At 62.0% G+C, this 22956-nt stretch overlaps 13 protein-coding genes across 13 annotated transcripts; 8 read left to right on the forward strand and 5 right to left on the reverse strand.

Moving 5' to 3' along the window:
* Nucleotides 1-561: 561 nt before the first annotated feature.
* On the forward strand, nucleotides 562-5071 carry LOC62_07G009469 (uncharacterized protein; the record flags this gene model as incomplete). The annotated part of the gene is made up of 8 exons (XM_062776023.1): nucleotides 562-696; nucleotides 734-1018; nucleotides 1418-1531; nucleotides 1566-2125; nucleotides 2501-2528; nucleotides 2576-2914; nucleotides 3425-3812; nucleotides 3876-5071. The coding sequence occupies 8 exons, from the start codon at nucleotides 562-564 to the stop codon at nucleotides 5069-5071; spliced, it is 3045 nt and encodes a 1014-aa protein (XP_062632007.1).
* A 286-nt stretch (nucleotides 5072-5357) lies between these two features.
* On the forward strand, nucleotides 5358-7837 carry LOC62_07G009470 (uncharacterized protein; the record flags this gene model as incomplete). The annotated part of the gene is made up of 4 exons (XM_062776024.1): nucleotides 5358-5471; nucleotides 5510-6082; nucleotides 6115-7002; nucleotides 7052-7837. The coding sequence occupies 4 exons, from the start codon at nucleotides 5358-5360 to the stop codon at nucleotides 7835-7837; spliced, it is 2361 nt and encodes a 786-aa protein (XP_062632008.1).
* A 262-nt stretch (nucleotides 7838-8099) lies between these two features.
* Nucleotides 8100-9667, forward strand: LOC62_07G009471 (uncharacterized protein; the record flags this gene model as incomplete). Its single annotated transcript, XM_062776025.1, has 2 exons — nucleotides 8100-8276; nucleotides 8318-9667. Exons 1-2 carry the CDS (start codon nucleotides 8151-8153, stop codon nucleotides 9665-9667), a joined length of 1476 nt encoding a protein of 491 aa, XP_062632009.1. The 5' UTR covers nucleotides 8100-8150.
* A 415-nt stretch (nucleotides 9668-10082) lies between these two features.
* Nucleotides 10083-10866, forward strand: LOC62_07G009472 (uncharacterized protein; the record flags this gene model as incomplete). Its single annotated transcript, XM_062776026.1, has 2 exons — nucleotides 10083-10217; nucleotides 10255-10866. 2 exons carry the CDS (start codon nucleotides 10083-10085, stop codon nucleotides 10864-10866), a joined length of 747 nt encoding a protein of 248 aa, XP_062632010.1.
* A 119-nt stretch (nucleotides 10867-10985) lies between these two features.
* On the reverse strand, nucleotides 10986-11775 carry LOC62_07G009473 (uncharacterized protein; the record flags this gene model as incomplete). The annotated part of the gene is made up of 2 exons (XM_062776027.1): nucleotides 10986-11573; nucleotides 11620-11775. The coding sequence occupies 2 exons, from the start codon at nucleotides 11773-11775 to the stop codon at nucleotides 10986-10988; spliced, it is 744 nt and encodes a 247-aa protein (XP_062632011.1).
* Nucleotides 11776-12062: 287 nt separating this feature from the next.
* On the reverse strand, nucleotides 12063-12792 carry LOC62_07G009474 (uncharacterized protein; the record flags this gene model as incomplete). Its single annotated transcript, XM_062776028.1, has 2 exons — nucleotides 12063-12632; nucleotides 12655-12792. The coding sequence occupies 2 exons, from the start codon at nucleotides 12790-12792 to the stop codon at nucleotides 12063-12065; spliced, it is 708 nt and encodes a 235-aa protein (XP_062632012.1).
* Nucleotides 12793-13057: 265 nt separating this feature from the next.
* LOC62_07G009475 (uncharacterized protein) lies at nucleotides 13058-13819 on the forward strand (the record flags this gene model as incomplete). The annotated part of the gene is made up of 2 exons (XM_062776029.1): nucleotides 13058-13168; nucleotides 13205-13819. The coding sequence occupies 2 exons, from the start codon at nucleotides 13058-13060 to the stop codon at nucleotides 13817-13819; spliced, it is 726 nt and encodes a 241-aa protein (XP_062632013.1).
* A 119-nt stretch (nucleotides 13820-13938) lies between these two features.
* On the reverse strand, nucleotides 13939-14205 carry LOC62_07G009476 (uncharacterized protein; the record flags this gene model as incomplete). The annotated part of the gene is made up of 1 exon (XM_062776030.1): nucleotides 13939-14205. One exon carries the CDS (start codon nucleotides 14203-14205, stop codon nucleotides 13939-13941), a length of 267 nt encoding a protein of 88 aa, XP_062632014.1.
* A 287-nt stretch (nucleotides 14206-14492) lies between these two features.
* On the forward strand, nucleotides 14493-15315 carry LOC62_07G009477 (uncharacterized protein; the record flags this gene model as incomplete). Its single annotated transcript, XM_062776031.1, has 2 exons — nucleotides 14493-14606; nucleotides 14647-15315. 2 exons carry the CDS (start codon nucleotides 14493-14495, stop codon nucleotides 15313-15315), a joined length of 783 nt encoding a protein of 260 aa, XP_062632015.1.
* A 178-nt stretch (nucleotides 15316-15493) lies between these two features.
* Nucleotides 15494-16206, reverse strand: LOC62_07G009478 (uncharacterized protein; the record flags this gene model as incomplete). The annotated part of the gene is made up of 2 exons (XM_062776032.1): nucleotides 15494-16009; nucleotides 16048-16206. 2 exons carry the CDS (start codon nucleotides 16204-16206, stop codon nucleotides 15494-15496), a joined length of 675 nt encoding a protein of 224 aa, XP_062632016.1.
* A 249-nt stretch (nucleotides 16207-16455) lies between these two features.
* LOC62_07G009479 (uncharacterized protein) lies at nucleotides 16456-17339 on the forward strand (the record flags this gene model as incomplete). The annotated part of the gene is made up of 2 exons (XM_062776033.1): nucleotides 16456-16569; nucleotides 16608-17339. The coding sequence occupies 2 exons, from the start codon at nucleotides 16456-16458 to the stop codon at nucleotides 17337-17339; spliced, it is 846 nt and encodes a 281-aa protein (XP_062632017.1).
* A 94-nt stretch (nucleotides 17340-17433) lies between these two features.
* Nucleotides 17434-18192, reverse strand: LOC62_07G009480 (uncharacterized protein; the record flags this gene model as incomplete). Its single annotated transcript, XM_062776034.1, has 2 exons — nucleotides 17434-17997; nucleotides 18037-18192. 2 exons carry the CDS (start codon nucleotides 18190-18192, stop codon nucleotides 17434-17436), a joined length of 720 nt encoding a protein of 239 aa, XP_062632018.1.
* Nucleotides 18193-20605: 2413 nt separating this feature from the next.
* Nucleotides 20606-22821, forward strand: LOC62_07G009481 (uncharacterized protein; the record flags this gene model as incomplete). The annotated part of the gene is made up of 3 exons (XM_062776035.1): nucleotides 20606-21828; nucleotides 21876-22335; nucleotides 22387-22821. The coding sequence occupies 3 exons, from the start codon at nucleotides 20606-20608 to the stop codon at nucleotides 22753-22755; spliced, it is 2052 nt and encodes a 683-aa protein (XP_062632019.1). The 3' UTR covers nucleotides 22756-22821.
* Nucleotides 22822-22956: the final 135 nt, after the last annotated feature.

Here is a 22956-nt window from a genome sequence, read left to right on the forward strand (position 1 = left end):
TCTTATTTCGTCTCATGACCGTGGTGGCGGGATATGGCGGCGAGCGGCGGTGGCGGACGTAATGCTGGCATCTCCCTCGGTCTCTTGCAACACGTCGCAAGCGTAGCAACTACATCTGAACTTCGGCCATGCAGCTTGCCTCCGACCTGTACGATTGACAGCAATGTCGCGTTCATCTTTGCTCGACAAACAACCAAATGCCACAGTTTCAATGTCGCAGTGTTGACCATGACGTCACGCGTCGCGGGTCTTGTTTTGACCCGTCGAGCAACTCATTGTCCATCTCACATCACATCTCATCTCATCTCACATCTCATCTGTTCAATGTAACAAGCCACCCACGATCAGTACACTGAGCGCGTCAAGTACGATGGCCGGCGGCGAGGAGTTGCACGCGGTTGAACGATGGGGAGCAGGGAGATGAGGGGTCGTGAGAGTGAGTGGTTGACTCGCGTAGATCAGCAGGGATTGACGGGTGCCCTCATCATCAGGAGGCGTATGGGCGATCCACTCTCTCCACCTCACACCTCACCATTCACTCCCCTCCTCCGTCAAGTCACCATGTCCCGTCACACGCAGCCGCAGCACAACGTCCCCGACCCCGCCGTAGTCCACGCGCATCTCGAGTCTCTGTCCCCGCCGGACCTCTACACCTTCCCCTTCCACATCGCCCGGCACGAGGATCCGTGGAGCGAGGTAGGTTCTCATCCTGACCGCGGAGGCTGACATCCAGCTCAAGCCCTTCCTCGACAGGTGGTTCAAAGACGGTGACATTGTCACGTTTGTTGGGCTCACTGCGATGTATGGCTGGGGTGCCGACAAGTGCACGGCCGCGTGCGACGGCGAGACGACCGGCTTCCTTTACGCTGGGATGGCGTACCATGCTGCTGCTGCCGAGCGCGCCGCGGCGGAACTTGCTGCTGAGGAGGCTGAACCAACAGTCAAGAAGACGAGGAAGCGCAAGGCAAGGAGCAAGACGAAGAAGACGGAGGGTGCCGCCATGGATCCCGAGGCCTCCGTGAGTTCCAGCAGTGCGGGGTGCGACGACCACGACGAGAACGACAATGGCGACGACTACGAGATGACTCACCCGGGGTCGATCGACGGCACGACAATGCCACCCGCCACACCGGTCTCACAACCCACTCCCCACCAGACCTGCTTCTGCGCTACATGCCTCAATCCCCCGCCGCGGTACGCACGCCTCGACGACAGCGACCTCGAGGACGACGAGTAGCGGCGAGCAGGGTATGAGTGGGCTTGTCGTCTGGTATGATGAGCATGCACGGAGGTGTTGTACCCGGCGCAAGAGTGGGCGTCATGCTGATCATCATGTTCTCCACCTCGCACCTTCCTTGACTTTCACCTTCCTCTCATCCACTCAACCACCAACCTCGGCATGCCCCGCGCACCCCAGCCACCTCACCCCCTCCCCCGCATCGCCGACATCCAGGCGCTGCACCAATCGTCAGTCGGACATGACCTCTACACCTTCCCCCTAGTGGTGCGCAGCACCGACCCCGTGACGGAGGTATGTGAGCCGCCCCCTTCCCCGCTGACACCAGCTCGCGATGTGGTTCGATGTGCGCAGGAAGATTCTCATCGACCTCACGCACAGCATGGCCCACGGTACCCGTCCGGCCGAGACGTGTACCGCGCGGTGTGATGCCAACTCCACGCGGTACCTAGACGCTGGCATGGCATACCACATCGCCGCTGCCGAGCGCGCCGCGGCCGAGCTCGCTGCCGACGGGCCCGACGGGGACGAGACGAAGGGGCGGAAGCGGAACCGCAAGAAGGGCAAGCACAAGAGCAAGGCTCGCGGGGATGGAACAGACGGCGACACGGAACCGCCGATCACCGAGGCCGACAACACCGGGGCTGACGCCACGCCAACCAGCTACGACGATGGCAACGCCGAAGGCAGCGAGGATGAGCACACCATTGACGACAACGACCAAGATTCCTCGGACCAAATCTTCCAGCGCAAAGGAGCGTCTGCCAAGCTCAACTCCCTCACCGACGGCTCCACCAGGACATGCTTCTGCGAGACGTGCGTCAACCCACCGGGCCGCCTCGCCCGCCTCGACGACAGCGACCTCGAAGACTGGGTCGACGAGGGCGAGTAAGGCCGACCGTGCTGGGGCCAGTCTAGTACATGCGGAGCGGACGCAATGCACCTCAGTCAACAGTGTGCGCGGGGCAACCGATCCTGACGAAGGCGTCATACAACTGGCGCCATGCTTGGTCTTTGTGTGTGCACGCTCGCGCCGCGCGTCCACTGTTTGGTTCGAGGGCCTCGCCCCACCTTCCAGTCGCACACACCTACTCGCGCCGCTCACTTAACCTCACTCACTGATGGTTCAACTCTGACTTTTTCTTCATAACATCTGACCATGTCTTCTCTTGACCAACCTCAACTTGCTCAACACACACCTGTCGACCGCCGACAAGCTATAGCTGACTACTTCGGCCCTCTAGCGTCCACGTGCCCCAGCAGGCTTGCAGCCGTCCTCTTCCTCTACAATGTGAGTCGCCTCACAGCACCGGTCCGGATTCTAACCACGAACACAAGCCCCCCGATAACCACTCCTTCTTCTTCGACCGTTCCCTCGTCCCGTTCTTCGAGAAGACCCTCAACGCCGAGGAGCAGGACGGTCCGGCCCCCTCGCGATACTGCACCCCAGACTGCATCATCACCCTCAACGGCCAGCCCGCACCCCGACACTACATGTGCCTCTGGGACAGCCAGCAGGGCCTACTGATCGCAGCGCTCGCGTTCCACTCGGCTGTGGCCCACCGCTATAGTGTCGGCCCTAGCGTCGTGCTGGCCGCCGCGACGGTGACTGCCGTGCGTGTCGGGTTGAACGAGCGCTGGATCAGACGCATGCGCGTCGTCGCCCCGCACCTGCTCGTACGCACGGGCCGTGTCTTCGAGGCACTGCCGGGGGTGCCACCCAACCATCGAGGCGGGGTGAACTATCCGCCCGTCATCATGGCAGCTGCACCCATCGCCGCCAAGATCTTTGGAAGCCAACGTCCAACCCAGTCTTCCGCCGGCACCGGCCTCGCACAGGAACCCATCCCCAGTCAGCCAACAGGCGCGCAAGCAGCCGACACTGTTGCCACTTCGGTAGTCCACACATTCACCCCGCCGGTCACTACCTGCTTCGTCGCCCTAAGAGCTCAGGACCCCAGCGATCTCGAAGCCCCGCGACAGAGCCATGCGGGTACCACCACGTCGGTGAAGGCCGAGGCCAATCGCGGCGCGGTACACGTACACCGATCACCATCGGCCGCCCTGCTCTCCGCTGCCCCCACCCCTGTACAGCGAGGTCATGTCTGGACCCCAGTTATCGAGCACAAGTCGACATGGACCGCGCCATTGTCGAACTCTCCCATGGCGTTCGAAATCGATGCGCAGGTCACTTTCAAGACGGACGATGCCACGACACTCTTGCTGCCGAAGGTGGAGGACATGCACTCCTCGAATAGCCCATTCGCGAGCGACAACATCTCGAGCAGCTCGTTGGCGAGCAGTCTCGGGACTGCGGACGTCTCGGTCCGCGTCAGCGACATGAATGGCCAGTCAATCAACGCCGATGCGGCGACACCGGCTTCAACCGGCAACAGCATCCCTGGAGGGCAGATCGAAGTCAGCATGACTATATTTCGCAGCCCCAAGAGCAGTGCCCCGGCAGCCCAGGGCATCGACGACTCCAACGTCCATGATCATCAGACCGCACTTGTGCAGACCCCTGGAGAGGAGCCAGTTGCCCAACCAGTTGAGCCCAGTGCTACGGCACTCGCGGGTGAGGATGACACGAGTCCAGAGCACTCTACATACCGACCGCACACGCCGGTCAGTACCCCAGCTGTGCTTGACGAGACGACGCCAACCAAGCTTGCAACGCCAAAGAAGAAGCGCGTGCGTCGAAAGGCGAGCACGGCACCCGTCGGTCTCGCACCACCACCTGTGCCCCAACCCAGCACAGAAGAGGTCGAGGACGTCGCGGACGTCCCGCCGACGGAAGAAAAACTCGCCAAGCTGGCCGAGGCATACGCCGCCAAGTCTATCGACGAGCTTGTGGCTGAGATCGAGGCGGCTGGGGAGCCTTCACCCGTGAAGAAGAAGCCGAAGGTGCGGAAGGGTAGCACTCGTCCGGGTGACCTTGTGGGGGCTGGGCTTCCCAACGTCCGAGCAGCGAAGACCGCCGATGCGTTACCGGCCCTACCCCCAACTGGTGAGCCCACCGCTGGTCGCCTATCCCACGTCAATACCAAGCCCACCGAGGATGAGACGGCAACAGCATCGGCGACTATTCCAGCTGTCCGCCCCGTCGTGTCTGAGGAGCACGCCGCCACTCCGCCAGTCACACCCAAGAAGTTCAACCTCCGCAAGGGCAGCACTGTACCAGCAGCGATGGCTACTGAGCTAGGCGAGCCCAACGTTCCCACCCTGAACCCCAACACCACTGCGGGCGATATGAACTCCATGAACAATGGCGAGAAGGCCAGCAGGCTCGTACCCCCGGCGCTCGAGGAAACGACCTCTTCGTCCAGCTCATCAGCCGCAAGCTCGCGCCCGCAGACTCCTGTCGGCATCAGCATTGCCATCAACGCAGTCACGCCCGCAGCCCCGGAGACGCCGAAGAAGCGTCGCGTGCGTAGGAAGGGCAGCACGGCGCCGACCGAGCCGGCCGCCGAAGATTCCACCAGCGTGCACGACGGGTCGCCGCTACCCAGCATCGACGTCGCGCCCACCGAGGAGGAGATGGCCCGCTTGGTCGACGAGTACGCAGCCAAGTCGCTCGACGAGCTCGTCGCGGAGATCGAGGCCGTCGGCGCCTTGCCCAAGAAGAAGCCCAAGCGGCGTAAGGGCAGCACCGTCCCTGAGACTGTCATGTGCCGCGCCGCCACCGCCGCCACCGCCTCCACCTCCACCGGCGTCTCTGCCGCCGAGACACGGCGCATGCCGCAGACGTGTTACTGCAAGTCTTGTGAGAACCCACCTGCGCGGTGGAAGCGTATCGACGACACTGAGTCTGAGCGATCTGAGCACTCGGAGTAGGTTGTGCGTCGTGATTTGCAGCGAGGACTGCCTGCTAGACTGGGGGCGGGCGGAAGAGCATCTGCAATGCTGAGACTGTGCACTCTTGACTATGGCTTGAATAGATCGTCTGCATGAACGTTATGACTGTGACGATGTAGGGACGGTGGGTGAACGTTGTAAAGCACATGACGAGAGCGAGAGCCAGACGACGGACGATGATCGGCTCGGCGCCCCCATCCGCCCTTCTCCTCAATTTGCACACACACACAACTCTCAACCACCCACACCACCTCAACACGTCACAATGGTCTCCGGCGTCCGCCTCCTCAGCGCACGCGTGCCCTCCTCGCTGGGCATACACCCCGAGACGTTCGACACGATGTGGTGGGACATCCCAGAAGAGTTCCGCACCGTCGAGGTGCATATCCCCTCCCCTCCCAGCGCGCTGACACGCAGGAACTGAAAGAGAGCCTCTCGCTGTGGTTCACCCCTGAGGTGCGCGACCGCATCGTCCAGCCCATCATCGTCGACCACAAGTCACGCGTAGGTCCCACCGGGGTGAAGCCGGCGTGCTCGCCTGCGTGTGAGATGCGCGGGGAGGCCGCTTGGTCGTTCACCTCTGGTACCGACGAGCATGTCGACTGGGCGGCTGTTCGGCGCCGTGTGTCCGGCGAAGTCGACGGCGTCGCCGGTGGGGCCATCGACGTGGACAGCGCCAACGCGACACCGTCGAGCAAGAAGCACAAGAACAGAAAGAAGAAGCGCAAGGACACGGCGGCGGCTGATGACGACGGGGCGGTGGGTGGTGGAGCGCCTACAGAGGAAAACGTTGTCTCTTGCACGACGACAAGCCTCCCGACGACGCCGTCGACACCGTGCGCCAACGCCACCGTCAAGCCGTACCACCCGCTCACCCTTGACTCCAGCGACAAGGACTGGCACAACGGCAGAGGCTTCCTCCAAGGCATCAACAACGTCACCTTGAACCCGGTATGGCAGTGCGACTTGACGCCCATCCCTGTCGACGAGGTGAGTCTAACACCAGGCTGTGCTGACGCAAGATACAACGTCGCATCATTGGCCTCTTTCGCCGGCCGGCAGGCTACATGATCGTTCCAGGGGAAAAAGTCCCAACGATGCGCTTCGTTGAGGATATGCAGAAGGGCCTCATGGACCCCCACGGGCCGGCGGCGCCGCGGTGCAGTGGCACCTGTGACCGCCCACCGGAGAGGTACTTCTACACCACAGCCTCGACACACCCTCTGCCTATTGGAGAGGTCATGAGGCTTCGCGACGAGGTGAGGGATCTCGCCAACGAGCACACCATGTTGTCCTATTGCGACCGCGTTCGGCCCTCCCTTGCGCCGGGTGAATCGAGGGAGTTACGGTTTGGGTGGGATCCCATGCCGAGCTACACCCTGCCCGCTGGTTCTGACGGCGACTCGACACGATATGGCCTGAACAGCGCCACACCCCAACAAGGAGACCGTGACGACGACAGTCTCGTCACTCGAACGCTGTCGATGTTCGTCACTGGGGGCTTACGCGCAGACGACGTCGATGAGGGGACAGCTCTGACGGCACGGAAGAAGAAAAAGCAGAAGAAGAAGAAGACCAAGAAGCGGACCTCGAACGTTGCACCGGCGCCAGCAGGGCTGGAAGAAGGCGAGCGAGCGGGCCAGGACGTCGAGGACGACGAGGCGATGGCTCCCGTCACAGGCGACATGTCGACGCGTTCGGCCAACGTTCACCGTCTGGCTGACCAAACGAGTGAGGGGTCAAGCCCAAAGGCAATTCAGTCACTGCCATGCTGGAACGCCCTTGTGCCTCGCTTCGAGGCGAACATCTTGCCTGGCGATCGGGAACACGCGCCGGGCGTCCTCCTAGGTCTTAATGACCGGCTTGAGCCGGCCTGGTACTACGACATCTCCGACATGGCATCTAACCAGGTGCGCTAGATGCCTCAACCTATACATGGTATCTAGCTGACAACCACAGCTCAAGATCAACCTCGACCGCTACTTCTCAGGACGGGGACAGCTTTCCTTCACGACGGCCATTACTATGGACCTCACAGACAACTACGGGTCGGCGCCAACCACGTGCAGCTGGCGCTGCAACCGCGGCAACTGCGACGGACAGAAGCCATTCTTCTACACCACAGTCTCGCTGCATGCCCCAGACAAACAGCAGCTGGACCGCCTAATCGCTCTCAATTCATCGCGGTCAGTGGACCCGGTCGCGGAAATGGTAGTAGACTTCACCATGCGCATGGGAGTGCCGATCGACAACCCGCAAGAGGCAGCACGAGCCATCAGCGAACGGGCGCAGTCCAGCTCGTCCCGATTTCGGACGTTCCACCCTCCCGGTGGGCCAAGCAGCTCAGGGGCAGACGCACCTCGCGTAGAGGACCTCTCCGACTCGTGGATGAACAACAGCGATGAGGACAAGGTGAGGACCGCGACGAAGAAGAACAGGAAGAAGAAGAGCAAGGGGAAGGGTAAGCAGAAGGAGTTCAAGTCCCACCCAGAACCGAGATCGGACGATGTCGACTCGCCGCCCCGCGACGTCTCGGTACTCGACGACGGTTCGACACACGCCGACGACGAGATGGACGCGGCCGACCTGTTCCGACTAGCGACCCCGTCCACCGCCGTCCCAGAGGCCGAGAACCCCACTCGGCTGACAGTGCTGGGAAGGAAGCAGACATGCTTCTGTGAGGAGTGCATGAACCCGCCGGCGAGGTACGCGCGGCTCGACGATACCGACCTCGAGGACGACTAGGCAGCGGGCGTTAGGCGTGTGGCGCGGCGGGGGATGGACGGTGTGCGGACTGGCGGTGTTGGGATGGGAGTGGGTTTTGGCGGCGGGGGGACAGTGTGCGCTTGTATGATACAATGCAGTATGTCCATATGTCTCGTCGAGACGCTGGGTGTTTGGTGGACACTGCGGTTGTATAGTTGACGGGACCAAGGGTCAGCTGGCGCGCCTGATTTCATTTCACCGCCTCGTTCCCACCACCCAAATTGTCATTTTGCCACTCACTCATTTCTCATCCACATCATCCACATCACACAGAACCCGTATCACACATACCATGGCATCACGGGGCACCCCAGCCCCCGACCCCACCCCGCCAATGGGTAACACCAAGCTCATGGTCAACTACGCGACCCTCACGGCGGAAATCAAGCCGAAGGACTACATCGCCGGCGCGACAGAGGTGCGTCGTCTTCCCTCCTCCCCACCCGCTGACGATGACAGTACCATGTTGGCCCCACCCCACTCTTCGGCAAGGAGGGACCAGACGTCTTCTCCGCCATCGTGTGGAAGCACCTCCAGCTCCCCTTGCACGACGCCGATGTCGTACCCCCCTCGGGGTGCGCGGAGAACGGCTTCATGTACGTGGGGGCCGAGTACTGCAACCTGCCTAGTGGCCCCAAGAAGCGACGTCGTCCCAACCGCAACAACCGCTCCAAGAAGAAGAAAAAGAACAAAGGAGCAACACTTGCAGCTGATGACGCCGAGGTTAACGCTGCCTTGGATGATGCTTCCGCCGCCGAGGGCAGCGGCACGGTCGGCGAGACGACCGACACGAAGCAGCAAGTGTCCGCCGAGCCGCCGACCAATAAGACGCCCAACGCGACGGCTACTCAGCATACCCCGCCGAGCACCGAGGCACTCACCCAACCCAACGCCGTCTCACCGCCATCCACGCCCGCCATGCCGACCCCGGCGCCGAGCACAGTCGTGCCTTCCCCGCCCTCCGGGACGGAGCTCAACATCCCGACCTTCTTCGACTTCTTCAACGGCCTCATCAACTCCCTGCCGTGCGGCAACCTGATCACGAGACACAAGCGTCGCGAGCTAGCTGCAACTGCCGTCGGGCTCAGCTCCGCGAGTATCACCGTGCCGAGCGAGACAGCGCCCCTTAGGCCCAAGGAAGTCTTCCGCCCGGTGCCGCTGTCGTCCGACCCCAGACCCGGGGCGCCGACCACACCGCGACGCGTCGTGTCGCCGCCGCCCAAGTCTACTCGGACATCCGTCAGCTCTGCACGCCCTATAGCAGCCGAAAGCGAGGATCAGCCTGGGCCTGTGGTCGCGGACAGCACGCCCAACCCCGGTGTGCCGACCGCCCTGACGGAACACACCAGCTCCGTCGAGGCGCTCGACACACCTGCGGTGGGTACTATGAACACCCTACCGCCCACTCTCTCAAGTTCCTCCCACGACAACTCTGATGGCATTGATCGCGACCCATCGACCACATCAACCCAAGAGTATATCATCCGCGACGAGATCATTATACTTTCGGGCAACAAGATCAGGCCGCATGGGGCAGCTCCAACTACCGCCATCGCCGCTTCGCCAGCTCCATCCCCGGTGGCATCGCCAATGGTGTCCACCCCGGTGCGTGTACCGAGCTTCGAGAGCCTCGACGAGGTGATAGTCTTCCCGATGATTGTCAACGGCAGACCCAAGCCCGAGCAGACTTGCTTTTGCGAGACATGCTGTAACCCGCCGGACCGGTACGCTAGGCTCGACGACACCGACCTCGAGGAGGACGAGGAGGAGGAGGAGGTGGATGCGACGCTGCAGTGGCAGCTCGTTTGAGGGATTCATTCTACGTTAATGTACGTTCGTCGCGATTGACGTCGAGATACTAATCATCACCCAGCACAAGTATGGTCGCGTGTCTGTCACCATGGACTGTGTTGTTCGCCACCATTTACTACAGAACGATGTTGCTTGTTCACCCAGTTTTGCTGGGTCTCGGCACACCCACAGTCTCCTTACTGTTTCATGACTGCTGAAGTTGTAGCCTCACAACCCAATGCACAGCTCACTGACTTTAGCTGACCTTGGGATACTTACCTCGCCACACGCTTGATGAGCAGCCGAGCTAACTTCCGCAAGATGACAATGACGTCGTGGCGTCGGCATGCTTCGGTCAGATCCACGCCGCAATCGCTCCCATCTCTGACCCACCTTGCAACACAACCCAACGTCCCCCACTCACTCACGAAGCATGAGTATCCAACCCCTTCGACCCGGGTGGTCTCCGGTGGCCTACTTCCCCCCGCACAAGACGATCGGTGTCCACATCGCGTCGTTGACCAACATTTGGGTGGAGGATCACCCGTTTGTCATCCCAACCCAGGAGGTCAGTCTCTACCACGAACGCCATATCTGGCACCCAGCTGGTCGATGGCCTCCGTCCGTGGTTCACCCCCGAGGCCAAGAATCTTCTTCTCCTTGCGGTCGACCAACATGCCCTCCAAGGGGACGCCGAGAGCCTCGTGATGAAATGCTCCCCGAAATGCAGCAACCGTATCCGAAACTCAACCGAGCTCCAAGTCTACAATACGCCAGGCGCAGGAGCGTTCCTCCGCCGTGGAATCGAGGCCGGTTCAATTCCAACAGACGGCAAGGGACTGCCCCTTCCAACAGACGGCAAGGGACTGCCGGTTCCCAAGAAGAAGCGCCACCGCATGACGAAGAAGAAGAAACGCCCCGCGGCCCTGAATGTTTCGGAGACCGAGGACAAGGTGGAACCCGAAGATGAGGGCTTCTTGGGAGATGCCGAGAGTGTGCCTTCCACCGCCGAGCCGGCGCATACTTCGATTTCCGAGGTGCAAGAGAAAGCAGACTCACCTCCACCGTTCGAACCGGAGGAGGAAGAGGCCACCACACCCATCAACAGCCCCGTCGTCAAAGCCTGGTACGACCGCCCGGAGCAATCGTGCTTCTGCAACACGTGTCTCGACCCACCGGAACGGTATGCGCGAATCGACGACAGCGACTTGGAGTAGAGGCGACACCGGCCCCGGCACCACACAGTGTGACCGACTGTCGACCACCTCTCATCTCATGCATGTGGTGTTGCTCGAGAGCTAACCATCTACTAATACCAACTACTACCACCTACTGCTTAGTCCTCGAGGTCGCTGTCGTCGATACGGGCATAACGGGCGGGAGGGTTCTCGCACTCCTCGCAGAAGCAAGTCTGGACCTTTCGGGTGGCACGTGGGCGAGCGGTCGGTGCCGCTGGGAGCGGGAGCGAGGTCGAGCCCGTCGTGTCGGCTGCAGCGTCGGCAGACTCTACAACGCTGAGGGTGGTGAATGAGCCGGGGTCGGTCGGGGTGGTCGTGTCGTTGTCGCTGGTCGACTGGACAGGAGTCGCAGTGGCAAACAGTTCGCGCATCATGGCGCAAAATAAGTCCGTGAAGCACTTATGACAAGAGCTGGGGATAACGTTGCGTGTTGACGGTGTGCCCGCCTTGACCTTCTTGTTCTTCTGTCGCTTCGTGTTGCCCGACGACGACTTTGGGAGGTTCGGCTTCGTGAGGTACGCAATGTTGCGCGGCGACTGGCTGTCGTAGAGAAAGCGCGGGTGATGGAACATCACTTCGCACTTGTCACCACACTTGGCGGTGATGTTCTTGTTGACGTGGTCCATAACCCAGAGGAAGAACACCTCGGAATGCTTGCTGAACCAAATGCCGAGGTGGTACTTGAGCTGAAGGGCTGTTAGTTGGGCGAGAGAGAGCGTCGAACCGACCCACGTCGTCGATATCTTGGGGCGCACCATCCCACAACTCGGCCTTGTAGCCATCGGTGTGCAGGCCGATCGTGAACGTGCCGTCGACACCGAATGCGAGGGCCTTGCACAGCGGATCACAGCCGTCGCAGCACGGCGGCAGGGCGCCTGTGGTGAACATGCGGCTGGTGTATGACGGGTTGGGGAGTGTAGAAGGGACTGAAGTTCTGATGTAGTTGGCGTGTTGGGAGACGATGAGTAGAAGAGAGGGAGGAAGAAGGAAGATGAGTGGCCAAACACTGGTTGTGTGCGCGACAGGGGGTGTTGGCGGTGCGACACACCAGAACAATAACGCAGCTCACTGCGTACCCCAGCTGCATCACCCGCCATTGCATCACTGACTCAAAGCGCACGCTCTAACACAATGATGCATGCTATCTGGGCTGATGAATCTACTGATGGGCCCAACTAGTCCTCGAGGTCACTGTCGTCGAGGCGGGCGTAGCGGGCGGGCGGGTTCTCGCACTCTTCGCAGAAGCAGGTCTGGGGGCGACGGGTGGTGCGCGACGGGATGGTGGTGGCCACAACTGGAGATGGCGGCGGGAGCACGTTGCCGTCGGAGGTGGAACTGGTGGACGACTGGTCCGTCGATGACGGGGCCGTCGAGGTGGCGCCCTCGACCTCGTGGCGTGAGGCAAGGGCTTTACTCTTGGCGCAGCGCCAACATGACCCAACCCGCAGACGACGAGACGGGTCCGCGACCACCTTGCCCTTGCCTTTCTTTCTTGACGTCTTGACGCTGGGTGTTGAGCTGTCTGGCGGATCGACACAGCCCTCCAAGTAGTGGAATCCGGGCTGCACCACACTCCCATACGAAAAGCGATATCGGCCAAGGGTGGGGCACGTGTCGAAGCACTCGGGTGGCGGGTCATGCTTGCTACCGACGGACAAGAATCCGTCGGCGATGTCCCAGGCGCGATCGGTGAACCAGAAGCCGAGGTGGTACTTGAGCTTTGGGGGTGTGAGCTTGTGCTGGTACTGCACAAGGAAGGCGACTAACCTCTGATTCGTCATCTGGGGGGTTGGGTGACATCTGGGGGTTGAGCCCGTTCTGGTGCAGACCGATCGTGTACGTGTTCGCAATGCCGTAGTAGAAGGCGGTACAGTCCGGAGGACAACGCGCGTTACCGCACGGCATGAGGGTGTGAGTGTACATTGGGCAAGGTGCGAGGAGATCTGTGACGTGACGAGGTCTAAGGTGGTAGTGAAGGCAGTGGTGAGTGGGGAGAAGAAGCCAGAAGCCGGGACGCGGTGCGTGGGTTGTGCGACTCGCCCACGCGAGGGCAGCGGGCGACACGAGGCAACCCACCGCCCGTCTTCCCTGCGTCTTTGTCTTCTGTTCTCCCTCTCTCTCTCTCTCTTTCTCTCTCTCTCTCCCCTCCTTCCAACCACCACCGACAAGAATGCGTCCTCAGCACTCAAAGTCCAACTGGGCTGGTCCTAAGCACCTCGAGGAGTTCGCCGACTGGGTCAACCACTGGCCAGTGAACGCATTCACCGGGCCGGTAGACAAGGTGAGCATGCCACCGTCGTCACCGCTAACACCGCAGCTCAAGGCCTCCCTCGACGGCCTCTTTACGCGCGACGCCTTCGCCGCCAAGCTCAAGATCACCATGGACCCGTACCTCTCGACCAGGAACGAGACCAACACGCCCTGCCCCGACGACTGCAAGTGCTGCAACTGCGCACACATACGCAAGTTCTTTGTCGGGCACCCCTTCACCCCTGGCGACTTCGCCGAGTGGAAGGAAGGCTTCGATACCGCCGTCGCGGCGCGCAAGGCCAAGGCTGAGAAGGCTGCCGAGCGCAAGAAGGCCAAGCGCGCGGCGCAGAAGGCCCGTAAGAAGGCCGCCGCTGCTGCCGCGAGCGAGAGTGACGGCGACGGCGATGACGAGGAATCCGTGTCCCCCAGTGGCGAGGCCGACCGCATCACCACCACTGCGGTTGCTCCCCGCCTCGCACCTGACACAAACACCAAGCCCACCGCCGCCCACAAGCCTGGCACCGCCTCGTTCCACGCGTCGGCGGAGCACATGCTGGCTCGCCTGCTCGACACCAACTACCTCTGCCCCCTCTGCAGCCCCTGCACAGCGCTCATCTGCAAGAAGAAGCACTTCGGCCTCCCCAACGATGCGGCCCACGACCACTGGGACGGCTTGCACTAGTTGGGCTGAACACGCGAGGCATGCCGAGCAGCGTTAGGCAGTGATGCACATCGTCCTCATTATATGCATACGCCTTGCGACTGACCAGGTACATGCATACTGACACGCGCCCACTTTAACTAGCTCTCGAGATCACTATCGTCACGGCGAGTGTAGCGCGCCGGGGAGCTCTCGCACTCCTCGCACTGGCAGGTCTGGGGGCGGAGAGGCGCACGGGGCACTACCGATGTCGGCGCCGAAATCCGAGAAGGGGCTGCTTGGACCTCGTCGGGGCTCGGTGGCGTGACGGTGTCGGAACCCGAAGTCGGAGCGGGGCTGGGGCTCGCGTGTGTGACAGGATACTTGGCGTATGCGCCCATCCGAAGCGTGTAGGTAGTGGTGAGCATGACGAGGTGGTAGAAGGTGGCGGATGAGTCCAAAGGGTGTCGTTGACCGCAAAAGTGAGTGAGTTGGCGTGGGGCAAGGAGACAAGGCACAGGAACTGAGAACAAGCGGCGTCCATTGTGAGTGTGTGTGTTTGGCCCGACGGCGCGAGGACACGAGGCAAGCATGCCGCGCCGGCCTCGTGTTCACTCGCACTCGGGTCAGTCAACACGCACATAACCCGCTTTTCTCTTTCTTTCATTCACTCTCAATCCATTCACTCTCAATCATCAACTCAGTCACACTTACAATGCACCAGGCTCTAACCCGCAAGGCCGAGTGGAAGGGTCCCAAGCACCTCGAGCGCTGGGCTCCCGAGATCAGCAAGTGGCCCATGGACCCGTTCCGCGCGCCGGTCGCTGAAGTGAGTGTTCAAAACGTCTTCCCCACTCACACACACCCAGGTGAAGGACTTCCTCGACATCTACTTCGAGCCCGCGACCCATGCTGGATGGCTTGCGCAGGTCATGGACCCGTACTTCCACACGCTGGGCATCGGGAACGCGAAGCACACCCCCGACGCTTGCCCGCCGGGCTGCAACTGCGTGCTCCGCCACCACGTGACCCGTCTCTTTGTCGGCCGTGCGACACCCGCGCAGCTCGCGGCATGCCAGGACGCCCTCGCTGGTGCCGTCGTTGCCCGTAAGGCCAAGGCGGAGAAGGTTGCCGAGCGTAACAAGGCCAAACGCAAGGCTCAGAAGGCGCGCAAGAAGGCTGCCGCCGGTGCGACGAGCAACTCGGAGGGCGAGTCCGGCCCCGACACCGAGGTCGCTGCGTCGGCTGGCAGTACCGCCGTTGACCCCAAGGCGCAGCCTACTCCCCTCATCGACGCCAAGACCAAGACGAAGACCAATCACAAGGACGACGACGCCGGCGAGCCTTTCGCCGACTCTGACACGGAGCCCAAGCCCGTTACGACGACCGTCGCCCACCGCACCGCGCCCCAGCTCGCTCTTCGCCCCAACCTCCTCTGTCCCGTGTGCAGCCCCCACACTTCGCTCCTCTGCTGCTTCGAGGACTCGGCCACGTACGACCCCGTCCGCGACCGTCGTTGCCGCCGTTGTGGTCACTGAGTGGGCTGAGCGTGCACCCGGCTACGCCTTATGAGTCGAACAATGCTTTGATCGTGGTAGACTGTGGATGCATCCGTGGCGGGCACCCGACAAAGACAGATAACAAACATGATGCATCGTGTACTCTTCAGAGCAATGTCTGCGATGCACTGTACAGAACAAGTGTGCGTCTTGTTAACTAGTCCTCCAGGTCGCTATCGTCGATACATGCGTAGCGCTCAGGCGGGTTGAGGCACTCGTCGCAGAAACAAGTCTGGGTGCGACGGATTTTCTGTGCCGCAGGGGAGGTCGAGGTTTCGTCGGCGAGAGTATTCGAGGGTCCCGACATGGTTTGCGTTGGCTCGCGAACGGCGCTCTTGGCAGCCTCAAGCTCTTTGCCCACCTCAGCCAGCTTTGACTGGTAGCAGTCCTTGCACATGCGGACGACGATGACGAGCATCTTTGCTTTCGGGTGCGCCTTTCCCTTCTTCCGCGACTTCTTGACTTGGAGCATGACCTCTTCTCCCTTGAGCTGATGTTGACTTAAGTGGTCGACGCCGGGAGGTAGTCCATGCCCGTACGCGAAAGCGGGGAGGCTTCGATAGTCGCACCCAGCACTACAGGTGGCCGTGGGGGTGCCAAACATGGACGGAAAGAGCCCGTCGGGGATGTTCCTACAGTGCTTGCGGAACCAGAATCCGAGGTGGTACTTGAGCTGCACGTGAGCCCAGACCCAACGGATGGCAGCCCTACCTCTCCAATGTCGTCTGGCTGAGTTGAAGACATGGCCGCACGGAGGCCGTACAAGTGTAACCCGATTGTGGGCTGTTTCTGGATACCGAAGTATGCCACTTGGCAGCCGGGCGGGCAGGTTTCGGTGTCTGTGCAGGGCTGGACGTCGTAGGTGTACATCGGAGTTGGTGGTGGAGTTGTTGTATGTTGAACCAGAAGAGGGCGACTAGAAAGGGGGAAGAGAAAAGAGGATCTTGTAGGTGTGACGGGTGCGTGGTGCGAAGGGGAGGACAATGATGAAGCCCACGACGACTGGCAGCGCGAAGGGGCGAGCTGGCATCATTCAACATGCACATAACGAGCTGTTGTCCCCCTGACTTTCTCTCTCTTAACCACTCACTCGCAATCACCCGTTCAGTTACAACTAGAATGCGTCGAGCCAACACCATCAAGCCGAAGTGGAATGGTCCCAAGCACCTCAAGGCGTTCGAGGGCCAGATCAACAAGTGGCCCATCAATCCTTTCACCGCGCCCGTGATCGAGGTGAGCCTCCTCCGCTCTCCTCTACTCACCCTCGACAGGTCAAGACCTTCTTCGACGGCTTCTTCGATACCGAAAGGCAGGACCATTTGATCGAAGAAGCGATGGACCCGTACTACTTCCAGGACGGCGTCGACGGCGCAGACCACATGCCCGATGCGTGCCCGCCGGGTTGGGCATGCCCGCTGAGCCGCCACCTGAAGCGCCTCTTTGTCGGCCCTGCCACAAGTGCCCAGCTGGTAGCATGTCAGGATGTAGTGGAGTCCGCCGTCACCACCGGCAAGGTCAAGACCGCGAAGGTTGCCGAGCGAAACAAGGCCAAACGCAAGGCTCAGAAGACACGCAGGAAGGCCGCCGCGGCGGAGGAGGCGACGAATGGCCCCCTGGACGAGGCTACAGCGGAAGGCAAGGGCGAAAACAGCAAGGAAGGCGCCGGGGCTCCTGGTGAGACTATCGTCGAACTGTCCACGCTGGCTACCCTCCCCGGTTGTATAACGACGGAAACCGATAACAAGAGGAAAGACGAGACCAACGCCAGCGCCAAGAATGACCGTCTTCCCCACGACGAGCCAAACACCCAGCTCAAGCCGGTCGCCCCTACCACCACCCGCAACCCATCTCAGCTCGTCGCTGGCTGCAACCCCTTCTGCCCAGTCTGCAGCCCCCAAACCTCCCTCGTCCGCTGCTTCAAGGACACGCCCACTTACGACCCGCTCCGCGACCGCCCTTGCTGCACTCGCCGACTGGGTGTGTACGAGCCTTGCCCGAAGTAGGCAGGTCCTTCTGCAATCTAGGGGCATCGGCAATACCCAGTAGTTACACATGATACATGACTAGAGATTTGTGGAAAATGCACTTCGTCGTAGCCTAACCCTCCAGATCACTGTCGTCCAGACGGGCGTAGCGTGTCGGCGGGTTGAGGCATTCGTCACAGAAGCAGGTCTGGGGGCGGCGTAGCGTCGGGAGTCGGCTTGGCGATGGGGTGTCCGGACGATTCGGATCTATTGGGGGGGCTTCGACGAGCATAGAGGTAGAGCGAGACAACGCCTCGGGGTCCGCAGGTGTGCTCACCGCGGGGTCGGCAGGTGGCTCGTCGGTGGCCGCGGGTTCGGCGACCGCGCATTCGGCAGCGGCGGCGATCGTCTTGTTGCTCCTGCACTCGTCGCAATCGACCGCCAGGGTGATCTCCACCAGCCGCGCTGGCTCCTTGCACTTTCTCTTCTCCCCTCGCTTCTTGCTGGACTGGGGCTCGGGCGCGTCGAGGTGGCCGGGGGAAGGGAGCGCGTCCGTTCCGTACCAGAACCGAGCATGTGACGGCCCGTCGCACTCGCTGTTGCACGTCTCCTCGGGGCGGCAGTTGTCGTAGGCAAGTGTATTTTCCACAATCCGCTGGCCATACTCGGTGAACCACAGGCCGAAGTGATACGTGAGCTGCACCAGTCAGCCGGAGGAAGGCAGACATGAACCCACATCGTCGTCGCTCAACGGCGTGTCACCGACGAGCAACTGCGTGCGCAGCGTCTCGCGGTGTATCCCGATCGTGTACGAGTCCTCTATGCCCCAGAAGATGATCATGCACTCTGGAGAGCAGGTGCCGTTGCAGAACGCGAAGGCCCGGGTGTACATCGGCGTCGAGTTTTGGTGAGGCGGGGTGGGTTGAAGGCGAGCGGCGTTGGATTCCTCACGGGCGGGAGAGCTGATGCGGGAGCGTGAGAGACCGAGAGGGAACTGGAGGCGATGAAGGTGTGCTTGTGCTTGTGGGCGAAGATGTGGACGAGGAAGAGTCGAGCTCGCACACCCCAGCTTGGTGTGGTGTACATGCGCACGCGAGGATGGAGGATCAGTCAACCCACGGCTTTCACCCAAGGTGATGTGTTTACTCTCCTCTTCATCCTACCTCTCCCATTCACAACTATCCACTCAACCCACCCCAAACCAAGGTCGGAGGTCACAAGCCTGTGGGTCATTGTCAGGCCGGATTGAGGTAGCTGGGATGTGGACCTCAGCGAGCCCGTCAGCCAGTGAGTCTTCCCCCAACCCCTCGACTCGACTCACTCTCACCTCCACCTCACAGCCAACCTCACAGACCATCTCGACGACCCTCCACTCCGGCTCCCACCTCACTCACAGCAAGCCAACAAGCAACAAGCTTAAAAGGCTCAATGTCATCGAGCACGTGAAGGATAAAGCGGTCCTCGCCCGTGAGGGTGGGTGCGAGCGTCCTTCAATGCTGGGGCAGCGCCTCCTCGAAAGCTCGGAAGAACCGCTCCCGACTGTGACGAGCAAACGCCACCAACGGAACGAACGAGGACAACAGGTCTGCCGAGGCACCAAGGTGCGGCGGTGGGAAGGTTCATCCAGGGATGACAACAGGGTCTCGGTCGCCGACGGCCGCCGACGCCGCCGCGACGCCGAACCCGCTTCGCCCTCGACGATGCCTTGGGCAAGCAAACTCGTCCAGCAGCCAGCACAAGAGGAAGCTGGAGGCGGGACACATCCCGCCTCGCACCGACCCTCCTGCTCCGTATCCTCCCGTGTGTGAATGGTTGTCCCCGCCGCCCACGGCACCTAACAACGAACGAGTCAGCCCACCCAGCGACGAGTGACCCGGGTCAGTCTGCTCAGTGGCAAAAAAGACGGTGGGCACCCGCTTGCTTGGTTGTTTGCTTGCTTGCGCGCGGGAGTGCATCCATTCATGCATCGCATGGGCTGCTCGGATGCTAACCTTGTGCGTGCTGTGGCTTGCATGATCGTCGCTTGGACATTGTTGTGCTGTCGGCAGGAAGCGAAGGACGGTGAGCTTAGCGGGGCGCCAGGAATGCACAATGGCGTCGGAATCAGCTATCACCCGCACAGTGCATCCACGCAAGCAAGCATACAAGCACCAGCTCACACGACAACCACGACGACCCGACCCATCGGGCCTACTGTTGCTGCGATAACTCCTCGCAAGCGAAGATATGGCTTTTCTGTAAGCGAAGTGGTTGTCCGGCCGGAAATCCTTCATCGCCGGGGAGGTATCGAACGCCATCAACATCAAGTTATGAAACCTTGTTCGGGTGTGTGATGTTGTTGACGACCCGGTGCTACAGGAAAATACTGACTGAATCGCTACGAGCGACTGCTCTTCCTGCGTCGTCGCTGGATGCATGGTATCGCTGCAAGCTAAGCAGATGTTGACACCCACGCAAGCCGCAAACACGCAATCATGCCGCGCCGTCGTGCCGAGGAGTCGGGCCCTCGACCGGAAGCTGCGACCCGACGACCCGACATATCGCAGCAGCCAGGCTGGCCCTGCGGAGATCAAACAGGTCCCTCCTCCCCTCCCATCTTCACATGCATACCACCTGACCGCCGGTGACGTGCACGAGTAACCGGTGCAAGTACGACTCCACGGTGATCCCGACACGCGCTCGCTAACAAGGGATCACCGAAAGTTAATGTGAACCGTCACCGTGTAAACACAGCAAACAAACACCTGCGCCGAGAATCGCCCGGCTGAGTCGACGCTGTGTGAGTTTGGTGTTGCTGCTGCGGATACACGCCGCCAATGACCGTCGTCGACTGCAGCTCCGTGTCGATCGTCGAGCAGCCATGACCGTGAGAAGGATGGCTTTTTCCGTGGGTTTAGAGCGGCGGCGGCGAAAAGCAATTTCGGAGCGAGCCCGTCGGGTTTGGCCTTGCCGGTTCGGACCGGTGGTCGGCGGCGTCGGACTGGTGAACGGGAGGGGTGGTGCTTGCTCGGCTTGGCTGGCCGTGCAGAGAGAGGCGGCGGCGGCGGCGGCGGCGGCGGCGGCGGAGGCGGAGAGGCTTGGCCTTGGCACTGGTATCTTCAATCGTGCGTGCGCTCTTACAGCAGCAGGCAGCCAGCCCGACAGGACAAGGCAAGGACGAGGCAAGCAAGCCGCAACAACGCCTTTGCTGGAACGCCAGCCGCCAAACTTGGTTGCCTCTTTGCATTACACTTGCTGCGGAAAATTCCACGCCCAAACACGACGAACAAAACAACTCACACACCCGTCCTCCTCGCTGCTCGCACATGTCGGCGCTCCAATCCACGACGCCGCGCGCCGACCAGCCGGCGCGCAAGCGAAAGCGACGAACACGCACCAAGACGGGGTGTCGCGAATGCCGGCGCCAGCACGTGAAATGCAACGAGGGCGCCATCCTCCCCTCGGGGCGCAAGGTCGCGTGCCGGCGCTGCTGGGAGACGGACCAGGCGTGCTTCTACCCGTTCCCGGCGAACGGGTACCCCGCGAGCTCGAACGGCAAGGTCGTCAAGCGCGCAAAGGGCGACCCGGCGCCAGAGAAGACCGTGCCGGATATTACGTGGGAGCGGGCCGAGGACGTGTCCGAGTGGGTGGGCAAGGGCGACGACGACGAGGACGGCGACAACGACACGGTGCTCGCTGCTGGGCCGTCCACGTCCCCGCCCGTCATGCCGCCAGCGCCGAGCATGGCGCTGCCCCTGTCTATGGCGCTGTTCGCGCCCCAGTCAGAGCTGTTCGACCCCGCGGTCCACCTGCCCAGCTCGCCGGCCCGGCGCGCCAAGGCGCATGACCCAGCAACGCTCAGCCCTCTAACCCCGCTCGACTCGCTCCCCCTCCCCAGGTCCATGGCGGCGCCGGCGTGGACGAGCGTGCGCCCGGCAATGCTCCGCGACCCAATGCACGAGTCGTCCGCCCCGGTAATGCTGCGCCACGCAACCACGGCCGCAGCAGCAGCAGCATCGGCAGCGGCGATGCGGGACGCCAACGGCTCCACCCACACGGCGATGGTGCGGCAACTAGACGCCGCACCCGTCCCCGTCCCGCCGCAGTTCATGCACGCACACACGCTGATCGCGCCGCCAAAAGTCATCGCAAGCTACACGCTGGCCTCGCTGTCCACGTCGGACGCGGACCGCGCAACCGTGTCCTACTTTGAGCTGCAGGGGTGTAACGAGGTGACGTGCGTCTCGAGCCACCGCGACAACTGGATCTTCACGCAGCTATTTCCGCGCTTATTCCAGTCGCTGTCCACATCGTCGTCTGGGCCGTCGACGCCGGCCAGCGCAGTCAGCAGCAACGGCACGCCCACCCTCCGTGCATGGCTGCACCACTCGCTACTTCACTTGGCATACGTGCACCGCGGGAACGTGGAGAAGGATGCGCTGCAGAGCGCCTTCTTCCTCACCCAGGCGCGCGAGCATCGGGATAGGGCGACAACCGCGCTCTTCAAGGCCAAGGTCCTCGGCGCGGAGTTTAGGTCCGACGACTACCTGTAAGCGGCGACCTCTACTCTGCTCAACCCCGCTAACGCGCACACAGCATCGGCGTCTTCCTCCGCTGCATGGGCGAGATCCTCGACTCGGGCCGGGTACAGGTCGACGCGACGGCCGTGCTCGCGCTCAAGTCGGCGGCCAGCTCGCCCTTCCACGACACGCTGCGCGACCTGATAAACGTGTACGCGGCGATCCAGGCGGCCTGTGCGCCAGCCACAGCGGCGGACGCGCTGCCGGCCCTCGAGATCGAGGAGCACGTCCAGGGCGCAGAGTGGACGGAGCGCACCTTCGGCTGCTCCCGACACACGGTCAAGCTGATGGCGCGCGTCAGCTCCATGGTCGCGCGGCGCGCCGTCCTCCTCCAGTCTGGCGCGGACGGGAGCGCACCGGGCCTGCTGCTCAAGGCCGAGGCGGAGGCGCTGGCACATGACCTCGGCGATGCATGGGACTGGGACGAGCGCAACGTTGCGCCAGGGAGCTCGGACCGGGTCCAGCGGGGCAACCTGGTGAGTATACTGCCTCCGCTTCCTCGTCACGCATGGGCTCACACGCGCCAGATCATGCGGTACGCGCTGCGCACGATGCTGCTGTGCGAGATCCTCGACACGGACCTCGCGGACGAGCGCATCACGTCCGCGCGGATGCGCGCATGTGAGCTCGTGGCCGACTGCGACCCGGCCAAGATGACGGGCTTCCAGTGGGAGATGACCGTGCTGGCGGTGTACACGCGGGACCCGTCCGAGCGCGTGCGGGTGCGCAGCTTGATCCGGCTCGCGCTGGACATGAGCTTTGGTCCGCAGTACCGCGGCGCACTGGACGTGCTGGACGTGTGCTGGGAGGTGCTTGACGCCCGGGGGTGTTACGAGAATGGCGTGGCGCCGTGGCGTGAGGCCATGGCTGCGTTGGGGAGGAATCTGTGGTTCTAGGCCGAGGGGGAGAGGAGAGGGACACTGCGCTGCTGCTGTCTTTTATGTTGTAGCTTTTGGGATGCCATTGGGCTTGGGCTGGACTGGGCTTGGCTGTGTCGGCGCCCGCGTACCGCGTCTCGTCTCGGTACCTCATGCGCGGATGTGGCGAGAGGAGCTCGGAAGATGCGAGGTACGGTACGCGTTATCTAACCGACCGCC

Source organism: Vanrija pseudolonga, chromosome 7 (genome assembly GCF_020906515.1).
Source record: "Vanrija pseudolonga chromosome 7, complete sequence".
Classification (NCBI taxonomy): domain Eukaryota; kingdom Fungi; phylum Basidiomycota; class Tremellomycetes; order Trichosporonales; family Trichosporonaceae; genus Vanrija; species Vanrija pseudolonga.